Here is a 27,230-nt window from a genome sequence, read left to right as displayed (position 1 = left end):
TCAAGGGGACATCTGCACCACACTGAGAGCCCACAGCCAACAAAGCTGCTGCCAGAAGGTGTCCAGGAGCTGAAGCTTCAGTGTCCAGGTGCTCAGTGTGAGGCTGTTGTGTGTTGTCATCAGACGTGCAGTTGTTACCTTAAACTGCTAATTGTGAGTTAGTAGAGTCTGTTATAATAACAGATAATAAATATTACAATAACAACTCCCCCCCCAAATCCCCAAATTCACAGCAAACCTAATGCAAGAGCAGCTGGGACACTGAATTTTACAGTATTACCAGTACCAATGGTACAAATCTAAAGGTGAGGTGGCCAAACCCCTGCTTATGGGTAGAAATGGGAAAGGATTTACAGTGGTCAGTAATTCCAGAAGTGCAATCATATAGAAATCTGCTCTTCCAGCACAGCAGCCTGGGATTTACACAGGCTGAGTCCAATCCATCAGGAGGGAGCTTGGGGTTGACTAAATGTAAGATGGCATTTGACCTTTGGTTGGCTGAATTAGACAACATATACAAGAATAAAACCAGTAGAAAAGGTTGTACAAGAAGCTCCAGAGTTTCCAAAGAAGGGAGGGGGGTTGTTTGCTTCTTCCTTTCCTGTTTAACTGGTAAATCAACAATCTACAGGGACGCAGAAAACAGTTTAGGGTTTTTTTCCTGTAACTTGCCTAATACTCTTTGGTTTTAGGGTAGTAAGGTCAAGAAAAGCCAGGAAAGCTGGCAAGAGCAGCCCAAAAACCTTCTGAAGTGAGTTATTCCCAACTTGTTTGTAGCTTCCAACCCACCACCTTGCTTTCAGAGCAACACTGGAGTTTCACTCTGAGGAAGGAAAATTTCTCCTTCACTAAGGACAAGTGAATCAGACTCCACAGGCACAATCCCAACTTCACCAACAATTTACAGAGCAACTGGGTTTCCTGCCTGTTCTCCCCAAAGCTTGGTCTCCTGGAAGGGATGGTCCTCTGAGAACAGACCTCCCTTCTCCTCCCCACCGCTGAAGTGATGGATTTCCCTCTCCAGAGCTACTCAAGGAGCCCAGGCTGGTGGTGTCACTGGTGACCAGCACTCAGAGCAAGAAAACAACAGATGGTTTGGGTTGGAAGGGACCTTAAAATTCATCCAATTCCAACGACCTTGACATGGGCAGGGACACCTTCCACTAGCCCCAGGTTGCTCCAAGCCCCATCCAATCTGGCCTTGGACACTTCCAGGGATCCAGGGGCAGCCACAGCTTCTCTGCCCAACCTGTGCCAGGGCCTGCCCACCCTCCCAGACAGCAATTCCTTCCCAGTATCCCATCTCACCCTGCCCTCTGGCACTGGGAAGCCATTCCCTGTGTCCTGTCCCTCCATGCCTTGTCCCAAGTCCCTCTCCAGCTCTCCTGGAGCCCCTTTAGGTGCTGGAGTACCACAATTAGGTCACCCCAAATGTAAGTGTGGTCAGGTGCAGGTCCCAGTGCAACACTCATCCCATCCCTCAAAAAACAGAGACACAACACTGGGTGAAATGGTGTGGCCAGAACAACAGGAAAGAGAATCTGAGGGTGCAGCAACACGTCACAGCTGGTTTGGTGTGGACAATCCTGTCCTTCCTCTGCCTCCCCTCAAGACTGTTGAGGTTGAGTTGTCAAGGGGTGGGATTCCATAACACTTCCCTTCTTTTACCAGGCAGGGATTTAAACAACAATTTACTTTACACAATAAATAAAACAACATTTTTCTTACTGCATGTTCTGGGGGATGTTATAAAGCCCTGAGCAATGATGGCCATGCCATGCCTGTCCCACGGCAGCTTCCACAGAAAACAAAATGACACTCTGTATGTGCTGTTTTATTGTTTTTATTATGCATAATAAATCTTTCACACAAAGTAATGAAAAGGATCCCTAAGGTGAAGGAAAACCAGAGTATTTGTGACCATACCAGAGTGCAGACATCAGGACACTGCCAGAGCCACACCACACTCCAATCTTGAAAAAGCCAATAGATTTCAGTGTAAATATTGGTCTGGCTCTGCTGTTCCAGCTTTAGATGGTAACTCCAGCTGTTCCCAAACCAGCTGGGACCTGGGAGCATGGCACATTATTAAATTAATTGGAACAAACATGTTCCTTTTGCACTTCAGTGCCCCACAATGAGAGGACAGGGAGAGATAATTTACTGTGCAACTCCCACATTGGTTTAAGGTCTGTTTGGCCTATTCTGTCAAAATGCTGCTTTATGTACCCTGTGCTTTGTAGAAAGCCCTTCCGCAGACAAATCAGGGTCTCTGCAGTCTGGCACTTGGCTGAGCTGTCTCTGGTGAGGCCTCTCTTGCCCTGGGGTGGAGGGTGTTCCCCCAGGCAGAGTCAAGGTCTGTCTGAAACAGATGAACACTGAGCCATCCCAGTAGCTTCAGAATCCCCAGTTTAAAAGTGCATCTTCAGACTGACCTCTCCAAAGCTGAGCAGCCCTGCTGACTCACAAACACTCTTTTAATAAAGACAGAATTACGAATCACTACAGTAAGTAAGAAAAGTCATCCCCTTTTGATGTTTGCTCAAAGAACAAAACAAAACAGAGTAAGTTCAAAAACACAGCATCAAGTTATTTGCAGCGCAGTCATGGTTCATTCATTGCTCATATTTGCCTAAGAAAACACTGCATCCCCAGTCTTAACATTGCCTTTTCTCTAAAGCTTCTGCCATTTTAAAGTCCTAAATGCTCCAGGGCTGTGTGTATATATATCCTTTTGTAGCTATATTTTAATAAATTTGGAAAGCTTCTTTTTTTTTAAGCCAACATTTCCATTTGTGTAGGACTCAAATGGACTTCCACCTCTAAATAAGCAGATAAAAGGAAAGTACAATTTCAGCACATCCTTCAGAGGGACCAAACAGTGCAAGAAATTCTGTTTAAAGCCACTTGTAGGACTGTCTGAAAGCAAATGCACCTGATTCCTCAGGTCAACAAACAGAACATGCTGGAGCAGGCAGTGAATACAGAAGGTTGCCACTTATGTTTAGGAACTAATTCCTTGAAACTGGAAGTTTTGGCATGCAATGCTCTGGTGACAGTCCCCACACAGCAGCACGTGGGATGAGGAGAGTGGGTGCACGTGTGTGCAATGGGCATTGCTGGGAGCCTCCCCCCACAAAATATCCCCACTTTGAAATGCAAGATGTTCTTTCAAAATCACACCATTTCTTTTGCTTTTCCCACTGCTGAAACAGGTATGTCAGGAAAGGGCACTTGAAAACAACTATAAAAGAAAGAGAAGTATTCTACATTCAGATAAATTTATACTTCTGCCATAAAACCTTTAATAGCAAAAAGAGGGTTTTCAACACAGAGCTTTGTCAAGGATCCCCAGAACACACTGTCACCATTACACACATTACAGGACACTGGTCTATTTTACAATCTTATAATTATTTTCTTTGGACTTTTTTCCCCCCCTTCCCTACACCTTCAATTTCCAGGAACACCTTTTGCACAGGAGCACAGAAAAACAAGTCTGCAAGGGACATGACCCCAAAAGCTGGTGTTTCTAGCCCTCTGTAGAGTATTTGCCAGTCAAAAAACAACAACAAAAAAAAAGACTTGCTATTGAAAATCCTCCCACAAACATCTAAATCAAGTGTTTTGAATCTGCCTGGGAGCTAATCCGATTAAGATGTTGCTTGCTCAGTTCCCTCAGATGACAGTGTAGACACCAATTTAAGGACTGCAGCCTTGACAGTGCCACAGAAACGAAGGGCTGTGAGTGAAAACATGGGATTAGGTAACAAGTAACCCACAGCAGAATCCAACAGACCATAAAAAGCTTGACCCAACAAAGCTGCCTTGCTTGGAAGTAACAGAAATACAACTACTGCTTCCAAGTCAAAGCCTGCAACCTCTTTCCTCATTTACCCCATTAGGTTAAAAGCAAAATCAGGTTTGTGGTTGGTAGTAACATCACACCCCATGTGTAAGGCCTCATTTTCATCAAACAAGCTCTAGGTTATGGATATAAACACAAGGTTGCCTACAAGTTCATCAGCCACATGTTGGTGGCAATCTGCTTCCCAAATGGGCTGTACAGCTCCGTTCTCTGTAAGCTTTGGGGTCAGAGGGTGCACGCTGGGAGGGGTCACGGATCAAACACGCAGTGCAGAGGTTTGTTTTCTGGAAGAAGACAGAGCTGAGTGGAGTTGGGTTGGGTGTCCTTCAGCCAGAGTCCATGGTGAAGAGCTGGATGTCATGGGGGTTCCAGTAGAGGGCCACGGCAGAGTTGTAGACCAAGGACCACACGTAGGGAATGAAGAACTCCTCAGGCTGCTCCTCCTCCACATACTTGAACTTCAGCTCAGGGAACTTCTGCAATGAGAAACCAAAGTCCAGTGAGGGCAGGTTTGCACGTCTGTTTGCAAACACACAGCCCACGTAAACACTGAAGGAAGAGATTTGGTCAATAAAATAATGGAAGGAACTAAACAATTAGACCCGAAGGAAAATATTTACAGGGTATATCTACTTGGCTAAACCCATAACAAGAGATAATTTGTAACTTCTTCTTTGAACTGAATGCTACATTAGCATACTGTATTCAATCCTTTTACTGTTGGTCACAATCCATTTGCATGTTAGCAGACTAAACACGTGAATCCTTTACAAAACACAAAGGCCTTAAAGAAAACTGTCTTTTCAGCAGCTTCACAAAGGCCTTGCTAGTGCATGTACAGACCTGTTTACTGCAGTTTTCCCCAAAAAACATTTTTCTATTAATTTTACTTGGCTCTTTAGTAGGACAATCCTTTGGAAAGGCTGCAAGAATAAGCACAGTCTGTGATATCATAGAATATGCTGAGCTCACATGAGTCCAACCCCTGGCCCTGCACAAACACTCAGCAATCCCACCCTGTCCCTGAGAGGATCATCCAAACACTCCTGGAGCTCTGGCAGCCTTGGGGCTGTGCCCACTGCCCTGGGGAGCCTGGTCAGTGCTCACCACCCTCTGGGGGAACAACCTTTTCCTGAGATCCAACCCAACCCTCTCTGACACAACTTCAGGCCCTCTTGTCCTGTCCCTGGTCACAGGGAGAAGACACAGCTATGCTACAACCTCAATTTCCCAATTTTCTCATTTCTTTGCCCCCAAAGCCAACATACACTTACAAACCCACTGTGTTCTCTCTCAGTGTGTTTTGAGAAGGGCTGACTCTACTTTCCTACTCTGCTCTTCACTTTATCCACTTCTCAGCGTTGCTTGTGCCTGAGCTTGGCAGAGTCTCAGACAAAAGCCACATTACAATGATCACTGGGGTAAGATAAAACATGACCCATTTCATTATTTATAAGGCTGTGGCTAAGACTAAGAATAAACTCTCCAGTGTGACATGATCAGAACAAGAACAGCAATGGCTAAGGAGCCTCTCTGCCCATTAATAATGAAGGGATTCCCTATCCCATTTCTTGAGCTCACCAGGTCCTGTTTCTTTGCCTTAGGGTACAAGACTTTTGGCTGGATCAGTCTCCTTTAAAGGGTCATTTCTTGGCCTCTTGGTTTTCAGGGTTATGCATTTAACTTCTGTGCACTCAGGTTATTCACATTCTTGCAGCCAGAAAACATGGAAACTTGTAGAAGAATTGAAGAAAACACGTGGATGTGGCACTTGGGAACACGGGTTAAAGGTGGGCTTGGCAGTGCTGGGGAAGGGTTGGACTCGATCTTGGAGGGCTTTTCCACCTCAAGGATTCTGTGATTCTGTGTTTCTACTCCTTCCTTGTACTGCTGCTGTTGCTGGAGCAGTCTGGTGCCAGGTGCTGAGCAATTACACCAAGACAGAGGTGCTTTACAAGGAGGACATCTCTATGGACAGCTTCATCCAGCCCCAGGTGACAATGTGCCACCTCCTACATGTCTCCATGGACAGCTTGGCTCAATCAGAGCCCCAAGTGACAATGTGCCATCTCCTCCACCCATGAGGATGTCAGTGCCACCTTCAACTGTGCTCCCAGGTCCTGGAGCTGCCCTGCTTTGGCTCATGCTGGGGTCGTGCTCTTCACCACAGCTCTGCTTTGCTGGATGACAATGAGGAGCCTGGGGGGAACCTTTTTGACTGTCATTATTGTACTTCAAGACCTTGGAAGGAATGGGGACCTCAGAGCAATCAGGGAGGGAATGAGGACACTGCTACCTCTGTTCAAGGAACTAAGGCAGATGAAAGATCAGGTTGTTAAAGGCACTTTTGCATCTAACCCATGCCGAGTTCAAAGCTCAGAACCTCAAAGGTACATCAGCAAGTTTAATTTCCTGTGTCAGACATGCAGTTTGTGGTAGAGAGGTTCTCCACCAGCCTTTTTGTGCACCCATACCACTTTCTATCACCTCTCTTTCCCAAGTCTGTTTTGAGGAGCCTGTTTAATGTTCTGCATCACTTTGTTTTCTCACTCTTAGGCACTTTGCACCCATATTCTCCCCATCTCTCATTTCCTGTCTCCTTGCCTACTTCCACCCCAGCTCCCTTCCACTCCATCCTGATCTTCTCTCCTTAATTTAACTTTCCATTTTGAATTTGCCCAAGCTTTCTTTCTTCTCATCAGTCTTGAGAGATTCTCCTTTTCACTAACATTGCCCTGTCCCTTCCCAGCTCAGCTCCAAGTTCTCAAACTGTCCCTGCCTTCCCCTTTTGCCACCCCATTCCTCCTCTCTCAGGACAGCACAATTCTTTTGGAAGGTCAAACCTCACCCCCAATCAAGCCTTCATGTACATTTTCACTATTATTTATTTTTTTAAAAAACCCCTGATATTCTGCTCTGCTTATGCTCAGTGTAATCTTTCCCACTTCCCTCCAAAACTTCCTGACTTGTGGTCAGTGTTGACAGGAGCACGTTCTGTTCAGCACTGCATCAGCAGAATGAATGGTTAAACCTCATGATTACACCATGGCAACATTTCCAGGCAGAGAAAAGCCTTACACAGCTGTCACTCTTTACCCCAGGGGTGGCTGCACGCCAGGACTGCAGTCTGGAGTAGTCTTTCTGGGAGGTATGGAGCGAAAAAAGTGATTAAAGATGTTAATTTCAGTTGAATTAAACACAGATAACTTTTTTTCACTTTAGGGTCACAGAGATAGCTACTGTTTTTCAGACACTTGTGGCAGCAGGCTGTGACCATTCTGGGTTCTCATGGAGCTTAACAAAGATCTCCAAGCTTAAAACAGTTGCTAAGATTATATTAGAATTTCCAATAGCTCTATCTGAGATGCTCAGGTCTTACTGTCCTGTTATCTCTCAGCTGGAAGGGCAGCATAAAATAAATCAGATAGCATTCATATTTTCAGGCAATAAGCCACGCATTGATTTTATTATTAAGACTTCCTTCAGACTGATCAATGTTGCCAATGATTGTGGTCATTACATAGCACTTTAATAATCAATTTCAGATCAGAGACTATAACTCACTGCAGTCAGCCTGGACTCTCTCTAAACATCCCTTGAATAGCCTGCAGGTGTATCTTGGAAATACAGACAAGGAAAATGAGATTTTTAAGGAGAGAGATAATACATGCTGCCATCACATACACACAAGTTTAAATGTGTCTGTATAAAAAGAATGTAGGTAATGGCAGGAGTGATGGATTTTTGATGGTCCCCCTGAACAACGGGCCCAGGACAGCTCAAAGCATTGCTGATGAGACATGAAGAATTTGAATTCCAGACCAGCAATTCAAACCCACCTTCTCTGGATCACTGCAGTGACCCATGGCTCTGCACTGGCCATAGATTCTCATTCATTAAAATAAGAAATCCTAGAGGAATGAGAAAACCCAGTATGGAGAGAACTGCACCACCATCTCTGGGATGTGGCACTTGGGAATATAGAATCATAGAATCATAGAATCGATTGGGTTGGAAAAGACCTCCAAGATCATCGAGTCCAACCCTTGGTCCAACTCTAGTTCATTTACTAGATCATGGCACCCAGCGCCACATCCAATCTGCATTTAAAGATCTCTAGGGATGGTGAATCCACCCCCTCTCTGGGCAACCCATTCCAATGCCTGAGCACTCTCTGTGTAAAAAATTTTTTTCTGATATCCAACTTCAATTTCCCCTGGCAGAGCTTGAGCCCATCGTGCCCCCTTGTTCTATTGCTGAGTGCCTGGGAGAAGAGACCAGCCCCCACCTAGCTATAACTTCCCTTCAGGGAGTTATAGACAGTGCTGAGGTCACCTCTGAGCCTCCTCTTCTCCAGGCTAAACAACCCCAGCTCCCTCAGCCTCTCCCCACAGCACTTGTGCTCCAGTCCCTTCACCAGCCTTGTTGCTCTTCTCTGGACCCGCTCCAGCACCTCAATATCCTTTCTGAACTGAGGGGCCCAGAACTGAACACAACACTCAAGGTGTGGCCTCACCAATGCAGAGTACAGGGGAAGGATCACTTCCCTGGTCCTGCTGGCCACGCTAGTTTGGATCCAGGACAGGATCCCATTGGCCTTCTTGGCCACCTGGGCACACTGTTGACTCATGTTGAGCTTCCTGTCAATTAGTACTCCAAGGTCCCTTTCTGCCTGGCTGCTCTCCAGCCACTCTGTGCCCAGCCTGGAGCGCTGCAGGGGGTTGTTGTGGCCAAAGTGCAGGACCCGGCACTTTATGGTTTAGTGGTGAACATAGTGGTGCTTGCTTCATGCTTGAACTTCATCTTGGAGGGCTTCTCCAACCTCAGTGACTCTGCAATCTAACTTGCAAGATTAACCATGGCAGTCACCCACTGTTGAGATAAAAAAAACTACCCATACTGTTTCACAGAGTGTTAACAAAGGAAATCATCAAATTCAGGCCACCTCAAAAAGTTACCTCCTTATCAGACTGACTTTAAAACTCCTTGTAGCAGCAAGTTAAAAACCATCTAAGAAGCTTGATCAATGCTAAAAAGCTGTAGGATTTTCAATGGGTTCAAGAAATGCTTCAGTTCAGATCTGTGCCATTTGTCTCCTGCCTGTACTGCTTCCAAGTGAGTGACCAGGAGCCTTCCACGTGTGCTGCAGACAGACAGGAGGTGACACAGGGTGAGTGTTTCAAGACAGCCATAAAGCAACCGGGCCAGAGGACTCTCCAGGCACTCCCAGCAACGGTGAGCCTTTATCATGGTTAACAAAATTCTCTTAGTGGCACAGCAAACCAGCAGTGCTTAAAAATATTTTCTTCTGCTTTGCTGCTCTTGTGTCCAACTTACTCCTGGAAAGACATTTGCTCCCCAGCTGGTGACACTCCAATGAACCTGATTTTTAGCACTGCTTGAATAGAGGGACCATTCTAAGGCATCTTAAATGGTAGTCTTAATAACAGGGAAAAGCCTTGGCATGGGATTAATCATCCCTTTTTTTTCCTTCACAGCCTTGTGTGTTGGTGTTGAAAGTAGGAGGCCCTCTACTCTGGAGCCAGGCTGGGAGAGCTGGGGGGCTCACCTGGAGAAGAGAAGGCTCCAGGGACACCTGAGAGCCCCTGCCAGTGCCTAAAGGGGCTCCAGGAGAGCTGGAGAGGGACTGGGGACAAGGCATGGAGGGACAGGACACAGGGAATGGCTTCCCAGTGCAGAGTGAGATGGGATATTGGGAAGGAATTCCTGTCTGTGAGGGTGGTGAGGCCCTGGCACAGGTTGGGCAGAGAAGCTGTGTCTGCCCCTGGATCCCTGGAAGTGTCCAAGGCCAGGCTGGACAAGGCTTGGAGCAACCTGGGTTAGAGAAATGTGTCCCTGCCCATGACAGGGGTTGGAACTGGATGGGCTTTAAGGTTCCTTCCCACCCAAACCACTCAATGACCCCATAGGCAAGAGTGGTCACTATTTAAGTTTTTGAACTCCCTGCCCTGCCATAAATGAGCCCATTGGAGCCATTATTTGCACTTCTCTCCTGCCCTTGCAGAGGACAAACAACCCCAGGTAGTTTAAAACAAACCAGCCTGAGACAGTCCTTGAAAAAAAGAGAGCCGGAGGTAACACTACGGTTTGAAAGACACAAGCCAAACACAGACATCACTTATCAGCCCCAGTGAATCACTCCACCACTGCACCCTATCTTGTTTTTTTTCTGCCAGACAAAGCAGAAGTCAGATTTAGTGGTTGGGACGAGGGTACAAACGAGACAGACCGAGAACTCTGCAGACTGTCTGCGTTGCCAATCATATGATTCGATGAAAAACCACAAGAAGTCCGATGAACAGATGCAGAACTGAACTGCAGTAACTCCCCTACCACAGAAGTTCAACAACATCGGGGTGTTTTGGTTTCTTTTTCTTTTTTGGGTTTTTTTCAGTTAACGCTGAGGAAGGGAACACCACGGCCAGCCAGCAGCACCTGGCCCCGCTCCAGGAAGGCAATGGCACCTGAGCCACAAGGCTTGAGCTGTATATTAAATAAAATAGCCCCTTCTCTTCAAGTGAACCCTTGGATCTGCTCTTAGGCTACAGTGTTATGTCAGTGGATGATCTCCACCAGGATAACAGAAGCACGGGCAGATGGAACTGCTTTAAGAGCGATGAAGCGAAGCTGTGTCTTTGATGCTTGCCTGGATGAAAAGCAGCACTCATCAAAGCAATGGGGCAGTCACTGTGGAAAAATAATAAATTGAAGAACTGGATGAACAAAAATGTGGAGAATTCTCTTTTTCTTGACTTCTGGTTTCTCAGACAGCAATCAAGTGCAAGTCAGTGTTTTCAAAAGCAGGTGACACTTTGAGGAGGAAAGTACCATTTCCAAAGGAGTCCGAACACATTTGAGAGTCAAATTCATGGGCACTTTCCACCAATCCAAAGCTTCAAAAGTCATTCTGAAAATGGGATTTGTATGTGCTTGAAAAGCTCACCCTAAGTCCTGTTTGATAACCTAATGACAAGCTGGCAAATTATGTGTTTCATATTGTTTCAGCTAAATATAGCAGTATTGCCTGGGGAGCATCTGTAGTGTTGGATCTTGTTAGCAAAATAGATCAAATGGTACAGAACAAAAAAAAGGCAGGGTTTAGATCCAGCACTGTACCAAGTCTCTGTTAGAGGGCCTATAATGAATATTTACTCCAGCAAGGATTACCCCTAAAACCTGCCTTCCACCACTCAACCAACCTGTAAAAGGAGTTTGGGCAAAGGAAGGACATTTGTACTTGTCTGCAAAATTCACAGTGCCACTTGGAAATCTGGTCCCCAAAATACCAGTCTGAAGCAAACTAATGGCCAGGGATCTTGGAAACAACTCAACAGTCATGCCTGGTGCACCATTCCTGGTATGGATACACAGGTACATACACAAGCATTGTTATATTAGTTTTTTACATAAACACAAGCACTTGAGTTCTTTAACAGAGCAAATTTTTGGAAGAAAACACTTCAGTGCTTGTTCTCATCTCAGTGCTTGTTTTAAGATACTGATAGATAGAATTTTTGCAGTTATTTAATTCTTCTAAGGTGGTAAGGCCCTTTCATCTTTCTCTGATGCTGTTTGTGTCTGAGATGCCTCTCTTTGACTTCAGACAGAAAGTCTGTGTGGCTTTGGTGAAACATCTGTATGGGCTACACCACACCTGCCTGATACCATCTTATTCTCCTTCTCAGGCCCGCAGCACAGACAGCCAGGCAGAGGATGATGGTGGGGAGATGAGGGAAGCAAACAGGAAATGTGCTAGACTAGGTGTGAGCCACACGTCTTGCTCAGAGATCTGTGTTAGGAATAGGTGCAAACTGAAAAATGCTGAAGAGAACGGGGGCTCAGAATGTGACAGGAGGGTTGGGAGAGAAACAGAAAACTGAGAATGATAAGAGGTTCACAATTGTCTATGCTCCAGCTAAATATAACATATTAGATAAAATAAATACAGTATTATACATAATAAAAGAAATATAAAAAGCTTAAGCAATCACATGAGCTGTAGCAGACAACAACACTTTTCCAAAGGAATAGAATTCCATAAGACAAGTAACCTATACTCTAAATGGGACAATCTTCCTGGTCCAGCAGGGCAGGTAGGTTTATCTATAGAGCCAACTGTTCCAGCAGGTTAGGATCATTGATAAGTGATTTCTGCTTTCAGATCACTTTGAGGAAAGGTTTGTACAATCAGAGCTGCAGGAAAACAAATGCTCAGCAGCGAATTTTCAGTGTCACTTGTGAATTACCACCAGAAAAGCAGATGTGCCTCTGGTCAGAGTTCAGCAATTACAATTTTATTTTAATGGAGTACTGAGAAGCCAGGTCATTCGGGGAAAAATTAGCCAAACAGCTCTGCTTAGATGTTTCTTGGTAAAAGCACAATGATTTAAAGAGATTAAATATTTGTGGTAAACCTGCCAGGGCACAAAGCTTTGCAGGGTACCTTAAGAAGAAGGTTGCTTTTCTTTCTGGGGGAGAGTGGCAGACACTGACAGCTTTAAAGTTCCAGAAATTCACAGATGTAAATGCAAACACACTTGTTTCTTTTCCACCCAGCTACGAAATATTGCTGATAAATGTCAATAGCTCCAAATTGTGCCATAGAAATTATTTTTGTCTTCATTCTGCATTCTTAATCTATATAAATTCCAGAAACACTGCATAAATGTGTGTATCTGAACACAGGGTGAGGCCAGGTACCCACTTCAGGCTCTCCTGGGTCCACTTCAGAAACACCTGGACTTGGGGCTGCCTCTGACAGGACATGAATAAACCAGGTCACTGGTCAGCAGCTACAAACAGGCTGTGAGAAGGCTCCAGGGACACCTGAGAGCCCCTTCCAGTGCCTAAAGGGGCTCCAGGAGAGCTGGAGAGGGACTGGGGACAAGGCAGGGAGGGACAGGACACAGGGAATGGCTTCCCAGTGCCAGAGGGCAGGGTTAGATGGAATTTTGGGAAGGAATTGCTGTTTGTGAGGGCGGGGAGGCCCTGGCACAGGTTGGGCAGAGAAGCTGTGGCTGTTCCTGGATCCCTGGAAGTGTCCAAGGCCAGGCTGGACAAGGCTTGGAGCAACCTGGGCTATTGGAAGGTGTCCCTGGCCATGGCAGGGTGTGGGACTGAATGAGCTTGAAGGTCCCTTCCAGCCCAATCTATTCTGGGATTCTGTGAAAATCCCTTAGTTTGAAAATAAAGGATATCCCTGCTCAGCTTCAGAGATACTGTGTCTACCTGGAGAAATTCTGGAATGGGAAGTAAAGATTAAGATGAAAGACTAAAGTTTAACTCATGCATTACACACTGCTAAACATCATTCACCTCTACAAAACATTGTAGGTATTTTATATATATAGTCCTAATTCAAGGATTTATAGCTCTAATTGCAAGTTGCTTGGCCTGACAGGATTCTTCTCTATGCTATGTCAGCAGACAGACACTTTTCCAGAGCATTTCCAAGATGACAGCTCAACACCAAGGAGCAGACTGAGTTCTGACTTGCTGCCTGACCAGGGGAGACAGGAACTGCAACAGGAACACTGCAGGGAACTTGCAACACTCCAGAAAATACCATGTATGTTAGTTTTACCAAATAATAAGAAAGAAGAGAACAAGAGATTAATCTTTAAGCTCAAGGATGAAAGCATGAGGTGTAAATGAGGCACTATCAACAAAAAAAAATAGAACTTTCATCCACTTCAGGGCTTAACCCAAACAACAAAAATTCTTTGAAAATACAGAGGCCTTTTAAAAGAAAGAACATAGATCTGAGCAAAAAGTAAAGAACCTCAAAATGACAACAGTGAAAAACAAGGAATTTTTTTTAATTTGAAGTAAAACTAACAAAGAGAAGATTTAATCATGTGGAATGAAGAAAGGTACTGACTGAACTGAGAAAAACAGTCCTAGAGCCTGACCCTGCTCGAGCACTCATGACCCACACACCAACTACTCAGATAAATATGTAAAATCCTTTGTGTGCTTTTGAATTTAGGGAATTAAAATCTGAAAACCAGAATAACCCCAGGGCCCATTTCTCAGTGGCATTAAAGGGCACCACAGCACAAATGAGGACAAGCCTATCAACTCAGAAAACTTTCATGGATATGAAGTGGAGGTATAAGCCCTTCCTGCTATGGGATTTGCAGAAAATGCACATTTCATAACAGCAGTCCCTATTTTTACCACTGCTAAGGAAAATGCAAATGGGTTTAAGCCCTGGCTTCCTGTGCTTCAGCTCACAACCCATCCGTCTCCAGATCGACTTGCAAAGCTTTACATAGCCATGAGAAACTGTATGTCTGCAGCAAACATCTCTGTCAAAACTGAAATGAGTTTAGAAATCACTCATTCACTGGTGCTTTTTTATGGAGGACTTGTATAGCTGCTAACAAAAGGTTACAAGATTAGGAGCAGGCTCTGGATCCTTCACTCTGATACAACTCACGATTCAGACAATGATGCTTTAGTAGTACCCTCAGAGAAGGGCTTTGACATCCAGGAATTTCCTAAGTCTCAGAATTAAACCTTGCAATCTTATAAAGACTTTCCAAACACCAAAATACCATTTGCCCTTTTCAAGTGCGGAAAGGTAAAGTTTAAGAAATTGGCTGCCATAACTCAGCTGGGAACATCTCACTTTTATGTGTTGTGTAAATCAGGAGCAAAGGGAGGAACAACTCTTTGAAGGCCTCAAATTGGGCATAACCTCATGTTGTCCTGAATCCATGTATGTACTGTTTGGATCACTCTGCCAAAGACAGCAAATATATTTATGAAGTTCATCAAGCAAGTGGAGAGAGAGGAAGGTCAGTTTTGCAGTCAACCAGAAGATCTGGAGCAAATCACCATCCCAGAAGGGATTTAAAAGCCATGTGGGTGTGGCAGTTGGGGACATGGGTTAGTGGTGGCCTTGGCAGTGCTGGGGAATGGTTGGACTTGACAATCCTGAAGGGCTTTTCCATCCTAAATGATTCTGTGATCTGTGAGACACTGAGGTGCTTGGTCAGAACAGAGAAGGCTCATGGTGCCTTCAGAGCCCTCATCACCTTGTCAATGGGGAAACTCTCAGAAAAAATAAAAAGGGCTTTTCATGGTTAAGGACTTGCCAAAGATCAAAATGACTCTCACTATGCAATTTGATTATTTGCAACAATGTGGAGGAACTCAGTTCAGAAAGGATATTGAGGTGCTGGAGCGAGTCCAGAGAAGAGCAACTAGGCTGGTGAAGGGACTGGAGCACAAGTGCTGTGGGGAGAGGCTGAGGGAGCTGGGGGTGTTCAGCCTGGAGAAGAGGAGGCTCAGAGGTGACCTCAGCACTGTCTGGAACTCCCTGAAGGGAAGTTCTGGCCAGGTGGGGGTTGGTCTCTTCTCCCAGGCACTCAGCCATAGGACAAGGGGGCACGATGGGCTCAAGCTCTGCCAGGGGAAATTGAAGTTGGAGAGCAGAAAAAACTTCTTTGCAGAGAGAGTGCTCAGGGATTGGAATGGGCTGCCCAGAGAGGGGGTGGATTCACCATCCCTGGAGGTTTTTCACCTGAGCTTGGCCGTGGCACTGAGTGCCATGATCTGGTAAAGGGACTGGAGTTGGACCAAGGGTTGGACTTGATGATCTCGGAGATCTTTTCCAACCCAATCCATTCTATGATTCTATGATTCTATGATTCTATGAACTCACAGTAGTTAAAGAAAGGGTGAGAAAGGCAAAGTCTCCTCTTGGAGGTATTATAGGTGAAGGCAGCAGAGAAGAATTAATTTGTGTATTTGGCTACAAAGCTTGTTCCGACTTCTGGATAAAAATGAGAGATTTATATTCCCCTCCTCCTTTTTTAAAAACAAAGCCAGTACTATAAATGCCAAACAATATTCTATTTCTCACGTCAGAGACAATCATCTGCTAATTATTTTCTGAAGAGTTGCACTCTTTCATTCTAGCCAATATAATTTATTAAACTATTTTTTTAACAATAAAGAAAAACTCACTGGAAAAGGGCCTATGAAATGTATGAATGTTGGAAGCTTTGGAGAAAATAACGCTGCTGAATAATGAATGATATTTGCAGCTATATACTCAAAGACATGGTGAAACTACTGTAGACAAAGCCAACTATGTATTTTAAAAATTTTGAGCAGTGAGTGCTACTGTCTAAGTCGGAGCAGTTGTTTTGACTTTGACAGCAGACTCCTCTAAAATACCAGGAATGTTGTTTATCATGGAGATGCTTTGTGCTCCAGATAACATCACGGATGACTGCCCCACCTAGGCTAAGGCACCATCCCACCATCCCAAAACAAGCCCCAGATAAACCTCTCACTGCTGCTGGACTCCTACTCCCACTAAAAGCCCAGCTGTTGTACAAGTAAAACTCTTGCCATGGTGTGTGCCACACAACCAGCGACACAAAGCGAGCAGTGGGTGTTGGACACACACATGACAACAAGGAAATGACTGAACTTCAAGAACTTAACCCACATTTTTGTGTTTTAGTGAGGCAACAGGGCAAACACTCTGCCTTGCTGCCAGAGGCACCACCTTGGGAACTTATCTGGACAATGCACAAATTCTGATGCAGTAATATGTCAACATTCCCCTTTCCTCTTTTTTTATTTCCCCATAACATTTGTCATGCTCAGGGTTAGATTTTTCCTCCACTACCCTGGAAAAGGAGTTGGAGATTTTGCCACCTGACTCAATCCCACCTTTTGCTTGCTGGTCGAGCTGGAGACCAATTATGGAATCTCCAGTGCTGACCTCCCTGCTCTTCAGGATCCACACTGGGAAAGGGCTGACCTCCCTGCTCTTCAGGATCCACACTGGGAAGGGCTGACCTCCCTGCTCTTCAGGATCCATGCTGGGAAGGGCTGACCTCCCTGCTCTTCAGGATCCATGCTGGGAATGGCTGACCTCCCTGCTCTTCAGGATCCAAACTGGGAATGGCTGACCTCCCTGCTCTTCAGGATCCACACTGGGAAGGGCTGACCTCCCTGCTCTTCAGGATCCACACTGGGAAAGGGCTGACCTCCCTGCTCTTCAGGATCCAAACTGGGAATGGCTGACCTCCCTGCTCTTCAGGATCCATGCTGGGAATGGCTGACCTCCCTGCTCTTCAGGATCCACACTGGGAAGGGCTGACCTCCCTGCTCTTCAGGATCCACACTGGGAAAGGGCTGACCTCCCTGCTCTTCAGGATCCACACTGGGAAGGACTGACCTCCCTGCTCTTCAGGATCCACACTGGGAAGGACTGACCCCCCTGCTCTTCAGGATCCAAACTGGGAAGGGCTGACCTCCCTGCTCTTCAGGATCCACACTGGGAAGGGCTGACCTCCCTGCTCTTCAGGATCCACACTGGGAAGGACTGACCTCCCTGCTCTTCAGGATCCACACTGGGAAAGGGCTGACCTCTCTGCTCTTCAGGATCCAAACTGGGAATGGCTGACCTCCCTGCTCTTCAGGATCCACACTGGGAAGGGCTGACCTCCCTGCTCTTCAGGATCCACACTGGGAAGGGCTGACCTCCCTGCTCTTCAGGATCCACACTGGGAAAGGGCTGACCTCCCTGCTCTTCAGGATCCAAACTGGGAATGGCTGACCTCCCTGCTCTTCAGGATCCACACTGGGAAGGGCTGACCTCCCTGCTCTTCAGGATCCACACTGGGAAGGGCTGACCTCCCTGCTCTTCAGGATCCACACTGGGAAAGGGCTGACCTCCCTGCTCTTCAGGATCCAAACTGGGAATGGCTGACCTCCCTGCTCTTCAGGATCCACACTGGGAAGGGCTGACCTCCCTGCTCTTCAGGATCCACACTGGGAATGGCTGACCTCCCTGCTCTTCAGGATCCACACTGGGAATGGCTGACCTCCCTGCTCTTCAGGATCCAAACTGGGAAGGGCTGATCTCCCTGCTCTTCAGGATCCAAACTGGGAAGGACTGACCCCCCTGCTCTTCAGGATCCAAACTGGGAAGGGACTGAAGAATAACAATGGCATAAACCACCACACTAGTTTCATAGTTTAAGCATTTTGCCCTTTGCAAACCACCTACATGACCCCTCTCTGCTGTAATACAGTCTTGAATTATCCAGCAGACCTACAAGGCATCGGGAGGTCAAAATGCTGTTTTGACCCGCCTGTTTCCTTATCCCAAGTCCAGAGTCACTACAATGTCAGTTTTGTTTTCTCATTTAGTTGCGTAGAACATATTCCCCCAACACAAAAGGTGGCAGGAGAAGAGCACAGTGATTCAGTTTGCATATTTTTCCAGTGACGAGGTCCCAGACATGCTTTCACTGGATATTGGTGCAATGCTGCATCCAAAACATCCCACCAAGCCAAAAGGAACATTCCTTTGGACAACTGGGACCACGCTCCTCTCCGTTATCACTACACAGGGGTCCAAAACACCGCCTAGACCTTGGCTTTGTGCACCAACCCAGAGACAAGACCCCTTCTCCCAGCTGAGCTATGATTTGCCTCTGCAAGGCTGACATGTACAGCACGTTTCCTCGTGGGGAGGGCTCATCACAGGTCACTTTACAAGGTCTGACATTTACTTAACAGCGGCCACAGAGACGAAGCCTAAACTGACATCCTCCCCTGGTCCCTCCCACCCAGCGTGGCCTCATGCCAAGCCCAAACATCCTCCCCTCCCACCCCCAGCGCCCATGGAGGAAGACCTCCTTTTGATTTTGTACTTTTTAATCTGAGAGAGCCAGGCCTGTAAATATTACAAAAAAATGATAACAATGACTTAAGAACAGAGACAGACTCGCTGTCACCAACTGTTAACTCTCAGATCAGGGCAGCCTAGGAAGTGGACCCTTATCTGCCTGAGGCTCAGGACATGCTGACTAACACCCTATTGAGTCTGCAGACCTTTGGCTCCCTAATCTCCCCAAACTGGAAAATGTACACCCCAACAGACATACTCCCTTCTCAAGCATTTCAAGCCTCTGCAAACAGAGAATCAGTGCCGTGGATGCTGCCCTGCTGCTGCACGCAGGAAATCTCATTTATTTGTCTCGTGGAGTGAAACCTGAAATGACAGCAAAGCCTCCTCAGCTGCAACACGTGGTGCCAGACTGCAGCCTTATCTCTGCTGGGACTGCCAGACCAGGAGTCAGTGCCAAATGTGGACGTTTACACAGTTATTTTGCGGATGTGGACTTTGCAGCTCTTTTAAAAAAAATGCCCTAATCTAAGAGTACAGTGAAGACAAATGCAAAATGGAAGGGAGGTTAACTTGACCTCGAAAAGTAACTAGGGTGCCTTTTCCTAAATGGATTTTTAGGTTGTTCATTCTATTCTGTATTTTATTCTACATTCTATTATATTCATGAAGGTTGTGACAGCAAGTTCAAACCAGGTACTGGAAACATGCCTTTATCAATGATAGAGGCAAGCAGAGCGTAGAAAATAGAAAGGGAGGGCTACTACTGAGTAGGACAAGGATTCCTTCAAGGTGGAGAACATTTTCATGAGTCCTTGAGCTGGGCAACTGCATCACCTTGACTGTCTAAGTACAGGCAGTCAGTCAGGAGCTGATTGCATCCAAAAGGGATCTGTTTGCTTGGTGCCTTCCTGATGCCACCAGTTTAAAAAGTAACACTCTCCTAGAGTGAAACTGCTTTTTCTTCTAATGCACACAATCATCTCAATCTGGAAAAGGGCCCCAAGCAAGCTGCTCTTGCAATAATGAATGAAAATTACTTGTGTTTTCTGTTTCACTAGATGCAGCATTTCCAGATTTGTTTGCCTTCACTGACCTTAATTGCATTAAGACTTATTCTGGTAAAGACTGTCCTTAGGACATGAATCAAATATTTCCAGAGAACATCCCAGCTCAGGATGGGGAATTTTAGAAGACATTTATTCATAAATGCTATTATGCCCCTTTTTTATCAAACAGATCTGCCCCCTTCCTCCCTGTGCATTCAGGCCAGGATTGTTTATCCCAGTGACAACAATCAGGCTTTGCTGGTCTTAGCTCAGGAGGATGGAGCTTGGCAGAACCTCATGGGACAGATAAGCATGAGGAATTCAAATAAAGTTTTGCTGCCTGACTCTGAGCTCAGAGCTACAGGCACACCTTGAATCTCATGGGTTTCACATTAAGGACAACACCTGTGCTCTCCTCCCACTCTACTCCATAGACACAGAATTTCCTGTTCTGATTTGGAGCAGCCAATTGCTCGTACCACTGAGGAGACCTTCCTTCAGTGAGCTGCCTGATATAAGCCTCAGGTTTCCTACCTGTAAAAAACAATCCTCACCGTGGACAGCTCAAATGCTGCAGTGAAGGAAGGGAAATCTTCCTCCTGGAGCTTCTGGATGCTGCTGCAAGGTGGGAAATTCTCACCCTGCTGCTACACTGTCTGTCGTCAAGCTGAAATCAGTCCACAAGCCACAGGAGGAATGACTTCCCAGTGCCAGAGGGCAGGGTTAGATGGGATATTGGGAAGGAATTGCTGGCTGTGAGGGTGGGCAGGGCCTGGCACAGGTTGGGCAGAGAAGCTGTGGCTGCCTCTGGATCCCTGGAAGTGTCCAAGGCCAGGTTGGACAGGGCTTGGAGCAACCTGGGCTGGTGGAAGATGCCCCTGTCCATGGCAGGGCATGAAATGAGCTGATCTTTAAGGTCTTCAAACCATTCTGTGTCTCTGGGATCTTTAGTGACAGAAAACTAGTATAAATTACCAAGCTGGCATGCAAGGAGTAAAGGCAGGACTCCCTGTTCCTTCTCATCTCCCATGGTGACTGAAAACACTTTGCACCTGCCCTGTGATGCATCTCTGCTCCCAGGGAACAAGAGAGATGGAAATGAGAGATGGAAATTGCTTCAAGTTGTGCCACAGAAAATTTAGGTTGGTATTAGGGAAAATTTCTTCATGGAAAGGATTGTCCATCCCTGGCACAGCTGCCCCGGGCAGGGGTGGACTCCCCATCCCTGGAGGGATTTAAAAGCCATGTGGATGTGGCACTTGGGGACATGGGTTAGTGGTAACCTTGGCAGTGCTGGGAGAAAGTTGAACTTGATGGTCTTGGAGGGCTTTTCCAAAGGCAAGGAGAACAGCTGGGTAGAAGGGAGCATAGTAGGGTTTGTTTAGGGTAGAGAGTCAACAGAGTCAACATTAGAACATGGTCAAGGTAAGTCAGTCTTTGTTTGCAAACTGTAGGTTGAGCATCATGACGTCAGGAACCATAAACCCAGCCTAAACACACATGGATTTAAGATTCAATGCCATCATCTGATACTAAAGAACAACCAGAGCCACAAGAAAGGCAGAGTGACCTAAACCTGCTACACTCTAAATCCCAACAGCAGAGTCCTCAGCAGTGACACTGACAGACGTGAGAAATCCCCTGCTTGGCCAGGAAAAAGCCATCTCCATCACTAATCATCCTCAGCAGGAACAAACAGCCTATAAATCAACTGCAGAGAAGCTTTGCAACTTGCACCAAAGGTTGTGACAAAATTAAACTCAGTATGGGAATGCAGTGGAGGCAGCTGACAAAGTGCATCTCTTCCTCATTCTCACTTCTTGGTGCAGTTGCTGTAAACATTCAAGATATTTCTCTGATTTATGCATTTAATTAGAAGATATCTGTAACATTCCTGCTGTTTACATTTAACCCAACACTGCAATGAAAGCTGTAATTTTGTCTGGGATTTATATTCTGTACTTAAAATTATTTTGATTCCTTGATTTAAACATATACACAGAAGTGAAAACGTGTCAGAATCATGAAAATGGAAGAGATTATACTCCATTATCTAGTTCATCTGTCATCCAGGGCAGAAATTTTCTGAGGACTGCTTTACTCAATCTGCCATCTTATGGAAACTTAATTCAAAAGACTAATTCAGAAAAGACAGCTAAACCTTAAAAGTGGAAGAGCAATTGGATCAGTGTAATTGGAAGTTGGTTACATGACTTTTTCTCTATCTTGTATTCAGTTGTCATAACTCATCACATCTTGCACCTTCTGGGATGAAGTTGTTGGCTTCTGCCACATTATATTGTATTTTATTTAAAAAGTGGCTAATTCTTTTTTTTATGGAATCAGAAAAAAATGTGGGATTTTATTAATCAAAGAAACTAATAAATTAATTTTAAATGCAACTTTTTTGTTACTTTTCAGCCACTCTGCCTATACTGTATGTTTGCAGAGGAAAACAAACACGTGGGTTGGAAATAGATTTCAACTGAGGAGGGGAGGAAAAAAAAAGGTCAGAGCATTTCAGTGTAATTTTACTTTGCTTTGACCAAAGTTGCAAGTTATTTGGAAACAACACGTCATGCACATGCAGTGCACTTGGCACTGGGCTTTTCCCTGGACTCAACATATGCAACAGAGGGAGGGAAGGCTGCACAACACATGTGGGGCAGATCTGGCCACAGCAGAAAACACAATGAAAGTATTGGGAGACTTTCTAGGGAGGGAAACTTGGGGAATGTTATTTAGCCTGAGCAATTGTATAGCTCTGAAGTGAAGAGGGGCTGGGCCTTGGCTGGGAGCCCTCCTGTGAGATGTGCTGGACAGGGAGTGATGGGCTGATCATGAGCACTGGGCTTCTTCCAGGCTGCTGCAAAGCCAAAACTCCACAGCTCTGGGCAGGGAAGCTCCTCTGTGCTCTCGTTCAAAAAAACAAAAAGGGATCATCCTTGAGGGTTAACAGAGTTCAAATGATGTGGCAGGCCAGCAGAATGGAAGTAGCTTTGAGAAACATACACATGCAGAATGTTGTTTACCGAGGTCAGAGCTCTGTTACCACGGGGAGTGACTTGGAAAGTCTCACAGTGCTTTCCCATCGTCTCATTTCTCCAGTGCTTGCTTTCTGCTCTGTATTTGATACCTTTTTCTTGCAGTTGCTTCTTTAAACCCATGAAATCAACACATTTAATGTGTGTGGTGTAAAACAACAGACTCACAAAGACAGTTTCATGTTAGAATCTGTTTAAGGTTTAAATTCAGCTCAAAATCCCTACTTGTGTCCTTGCTTCCTATAAAGTAAGAGAATCATAGAATTACAGAATGGTTTGGGCTGGAAGGGACCTTAAAGTTCATCTCATCTCACCCCTTGTAATGGGCAGGGACACCTTCCACTATCCCAGGTTGCCCCAAGCCCTGTCCAGCCTGGCCTTGGACACTTCCAGGGATCCAGATACAGCCACAGCTTCTTTGCTCAACCTGTGCCAGGGCCTGGCCACCCTCAGCCAGGAATTTCTTTCTAAATGACCCTGTCTTTCTAAGTGCCACTGAAAAATTAAATTTGGGGACTGTTTCATTATTTTTGAATTGCACAGTGTCTCAAGAACTCACATGGAAAATCAGGTCCTGTTGCTACACTCGCTTCCAGTCTTGTTGGGTAATTCACAGTGCAACGAAAGGCCAAAACCACGTTCCAGTTAAAGCATAAAGGAATATTTGACTGATTTCTTTTGCCAATCCACGTCCCCTTTAGTGGCTGGAGTTTGTATGCCACCTCTTGAGCCTTCCCCTCCACAAAGTCTGAAGAGTATCCAACATCACCCACCACCAGCCCTCTCTGTTATCACCTCTGGCAATGCCCTGTGCAAGGATGCTCTGCCCCATGGAGAGCAGCAGGATGGAAAATATTCCTCACTGTGGGTGACAGGAGGAAGATGCCACCAGTTGCCACACTTTTGTCCTCCAAAACATTACTCCTAACAGCAATGATTGCTGCTACCATTGCCCAACAGTCTCCTTCCGGGTAAGAACCAAGGTGGGACACCTTACCCTGGACATGAGATGAAGATGCTGAGGGGTCCCCCTCATGCTGTCTGTGTCACCAGCTGAACACAACCAGACTCTTCTGATTCAAGGAAGGAGAAGACTTTTGCAGTGAACTTCCTTTTGGTCCCTTAGAGAAATATTTTTCTGCTCCCTACAGGCAGCATAAAGAATTACATATTTATTTCATAGAATCATAGACTTACAGAATGGTTTGGGTTGGAAAGGATCTTTAAAGATGATCCAGTTCCACTCCCTGCCATGGACAGGGACACCTTCCACTATCCCTGGTTGCTCCAAGCCCCTTCCATGTTGGCCTGGGACACTTGCAGAGATGGAGCATCGAACACCTCCCTGGTCAATCTGTGCCAGTCTTTCACCACCCTCATCATAAAAAGTTCCTTCCTTATATCTAGTCTGAATCTACCTTTTTTTAGTTTAAAACCTTCACCCTTCTTCTTGAGTAAAGAAAGAAATAAAAACCCTTTTAATAACTTTTTATAGGACATTATTCCATCTTCTAAAGCCCCTGCATGTAACTGCATGAATTCTCACTGGGGAAGTAGTTAATTACAACCCACAGGCTGCTGCAGGCAAGGCTGAGGCATTAATCAGCCCAGCTGGGTATGGGTTGTGACTGCAGTCACAGCTCTGCAGAGCAGCCAAGGGGCTGACCCAGGTGATGGCAAAGTGGGGACAACCACAGGAGATAAAGAGTGAACTCCTGCACTGCTGATCACCCTGCTCCTAAAATAGTTTTATTTTCCCTTTTCCATTTTTATTGTTTTCAAGAATTAAGCCTCAGAATCACACTATATATTACTGTATTAAGACAATATTATTATATTTGCATTTATACAATTCAATTGTTACTTTCACCTAGTGCATGTCTCCTGGCTGGGTAGGTAAGACCTTGTCAGCTGAGCATTTCAATTTATTCCCAAAACTAGTTTGGGATAGCCAAAACACTGTCCAGACCTCTGCAGAAGATTGACCTGCATAACAGTATTATGGAACAGCTCTTCAGAAGCAGCTATGGCAACTCCAGAAAAAGGTGACTTCATTCCAGTGTAATTGCTGAGCTTTGTAAGGAAAGCAATGACTTGGGAATGAAGTGACTGAATCCAGAATGCAGCTTCCAGAAGGTAACTGGAATACTTTTCAGGGGTGGAGTGGACAGACATTAAGCCTCCATGTAAATATTAGTCTCCATGTAGACAGCAGCTTGGGAATAGGAGTGTCCAGTGCTAGCCCACCCTTCATCCTCATCTTGGCCAATGCACCTCATTCCTGAACTGCAGAATCACTGTTACTCAAGTCACTCGCTCAAGCACCACCCTCTCAAGCCACCTTGGCTCCTTGTGCAATACCCAGCTCTGATGCACTCCTTCACCCTGGGATGAAATGTGTTTCCCTGGATTTCAGAGAGATAAACAGAGACCTCTGTGAGAACACGACGCATCTTTTCTAGAGAACTATGAAAAAACTACAAGTAGGACATAAAAGAGGTAATAAAAATACACACACAACATATTGGATTTAAAAACTACAGTTATCACCATAATCCTGAAGCCAATGAAACCCTCACCAGTGCTTCTGAGAACCCTGCATCTAAGGTCTTCCTATGTTACACTTGCATTTAAACAACTCAGTTTTACTACCTAATGCTCTGAAACAGTCTGTGTTCAGCCAGTCCTTTATTCTGTGTTGTATTAATGAAAATTCAGATTTCAGAAAGCACTGAAGAAAGGTGAGGCCCTGGCACAGGTTGGACAGAGAAGCTGTGGTTGCCCCATCCCTGGAAGTGTCCAAGGCCAGGTTGGACAGGGCTTGGAGCAATCTGGGATAGTGGAAGGTGTCCCTGCCCATGGCAGGGGGTGGAGTGGGATGAGCTTTAAGGTCCCTTCCAACCCAAACCATTGGTTTGGTTCTAAACCCAGACCATGGTTCTGAACTGTTTGGAGCTTCTGCAGATGACAGACAGATGAGACCTACAAAGCACTTTCACAGGTTGTGAACAAACTATTTTCAGCCACTTTTTATTGACAGACAAAGGACCCCAAATTGCCACAAAGCTGAAAGAGCTAAGATAGCTCTAAATACAAGTACAGGAATTTGCTCATATTTAAACAGACAAAAAACCTCTGACATTAGACTGCAAATATTCTGTTTACAGGCTCTTCATATAAGAAGCAATGAAATTAAGTGAGGCTGTATTACTTGTTACCGCTATCAATTAATGCAGCAACCACTTCCAGACATAATAATTACCATATGTGCACTGTGCTTTACCTCTGGGCTTATTAATTTCATACATGGGAGGTTACAACTACTGATTGCATTAAACATACTGATGTGTTACGACAGAAATGCTCCTGCTGCAACACATCGTTGCACAAACTGAATTTATCCAAGTGGTACAGGAACAGCCACCTGCACCCACCAGAGGACGACTTGCAAATGGTCATTTATCTGCCCCCTCTTCAACACACAAGCACGGTAGTGGAAGAGGAGAATGACAGCAGTGAGCTCAGCTGCTCAGGGAGAAAATTAGTCTTAAGAGACAGATGTCAACCACTGGAGAAATGAAGAATCCCTAGGAGAACCTCCTATCCATATAAATAAATTCATAAAATAAAGTGGCCCTTTATTTCTCACTGCAAGCTGCCCCATTAAGAATTTGCTCATGTTCAGGTTGGATATTAGGATGAATTTCTTCACTAAAAGGGTGGTCAGACACTGGCACAGCTACCCAGAGCAGTGCTGGAGTCCCCATCCCTGGGGGGATTTAAAAGCCATGTGGATGTGGCACTTGGGGACGTGGGTTAACGTTTGGCTTGGGGTAACAGTTGGACTCAATGACCTCAGAGGGCTTTCCCAACCCAAATTATTCTATGATTGCCAACCAGCTCTGCCCTACAAACTCCAGAGCAGCCTGAAGTTTCGTGAGTCTCAAAAAAATACTCCTCTGGATTTTAAAAGTGCATTCATTTTTTGTTTGCTGAAAACTTGGCCTGTAATGAAAGATGATGACATCCAAATAGCATCTAAAAAGAGTGGTGTCTACCTTGCCATTAGACAACTGGCTTTCTCACTACGTGCAAAACCAGCAATACACTCAGAAACAACTGCACTTGGGGTTTTGTTGTCATCCTATCTGCATAATTAAAGACCTATTTCTATTCAATTCTGGTTATGCTTTTATAAATTATATACAACCTGCTTTAAAGACTCCCTGTAAACAAAGCATTGCTTATAGTTTTAATAAATCTTAATTTTCACTCCTCTACTTTAGAGGACATATTTCAGGCAAGAACACACTGAATTCAGTAGGCAAATCTCACATTAGCATAATTCAACTGCCCTGAAATAATTCAATTGTCCTAAAATAATATTTATGAAGACAGTGGCAACTGTGATACAAAGGAATAAATGCAACAGGCAAAATTATCCGGCTTTAATAGTATATTTACATAGGGTGAAAGCATGTCAGCAATTTCCAGAAACCTTTACAAGTGGGAAGGAACCTGGCTTTTTTTTTTCTTTTTTTTTTTTTTTTCCCTCAGCAAACTCAGAACAAGGCACAAAGAGTTAA

General features: G+C 45.2%; 1 protein-coding gene across 2 annotated transcripts in view; it reads right to left on the bottom strand.

Moving 5' to 3' along the window:
- Window positions 1-1,827: 1,827 nt before the first annotated feature.
- DYM (dymeclin) overlaps window positions 1,828-27,230 on the bottom strand; it is a 236,759-nt gene continuing 211,356 nt past the window's right edge. For both annotated transcript variants that reach the window (XM_071580989.1, XM_071580988.1), the window contains one exon: window positions 1,828-4,344. In XM_071580989.1, coding sequence (XP_071437090.1) covers window positions 4,195-4,344 — 150 coding nt within the window. In that variant the 3' untranslated portion in view covers window positions 1,828-4,194. The remainder of the gene's footprint in view (window positions 4,345-27,230) is intronic.

This window comes from Pithys albifrons, chromosome Z, assembly GCF_047495875.1.
Source record: "Pithys albifrons albifrons isolate INPA30051 chromosome Z, PitAlb_v1, whole genome shotgun sequence".
NCBI lineage: Eukaryota > Metazoa > Chordata > Aves > Passeriformes > Thamnophilidae > Pithys > Pithys albifrons.
This window is presented reverse-complemented; position numbering and strand designations above follow the sequence as displayed.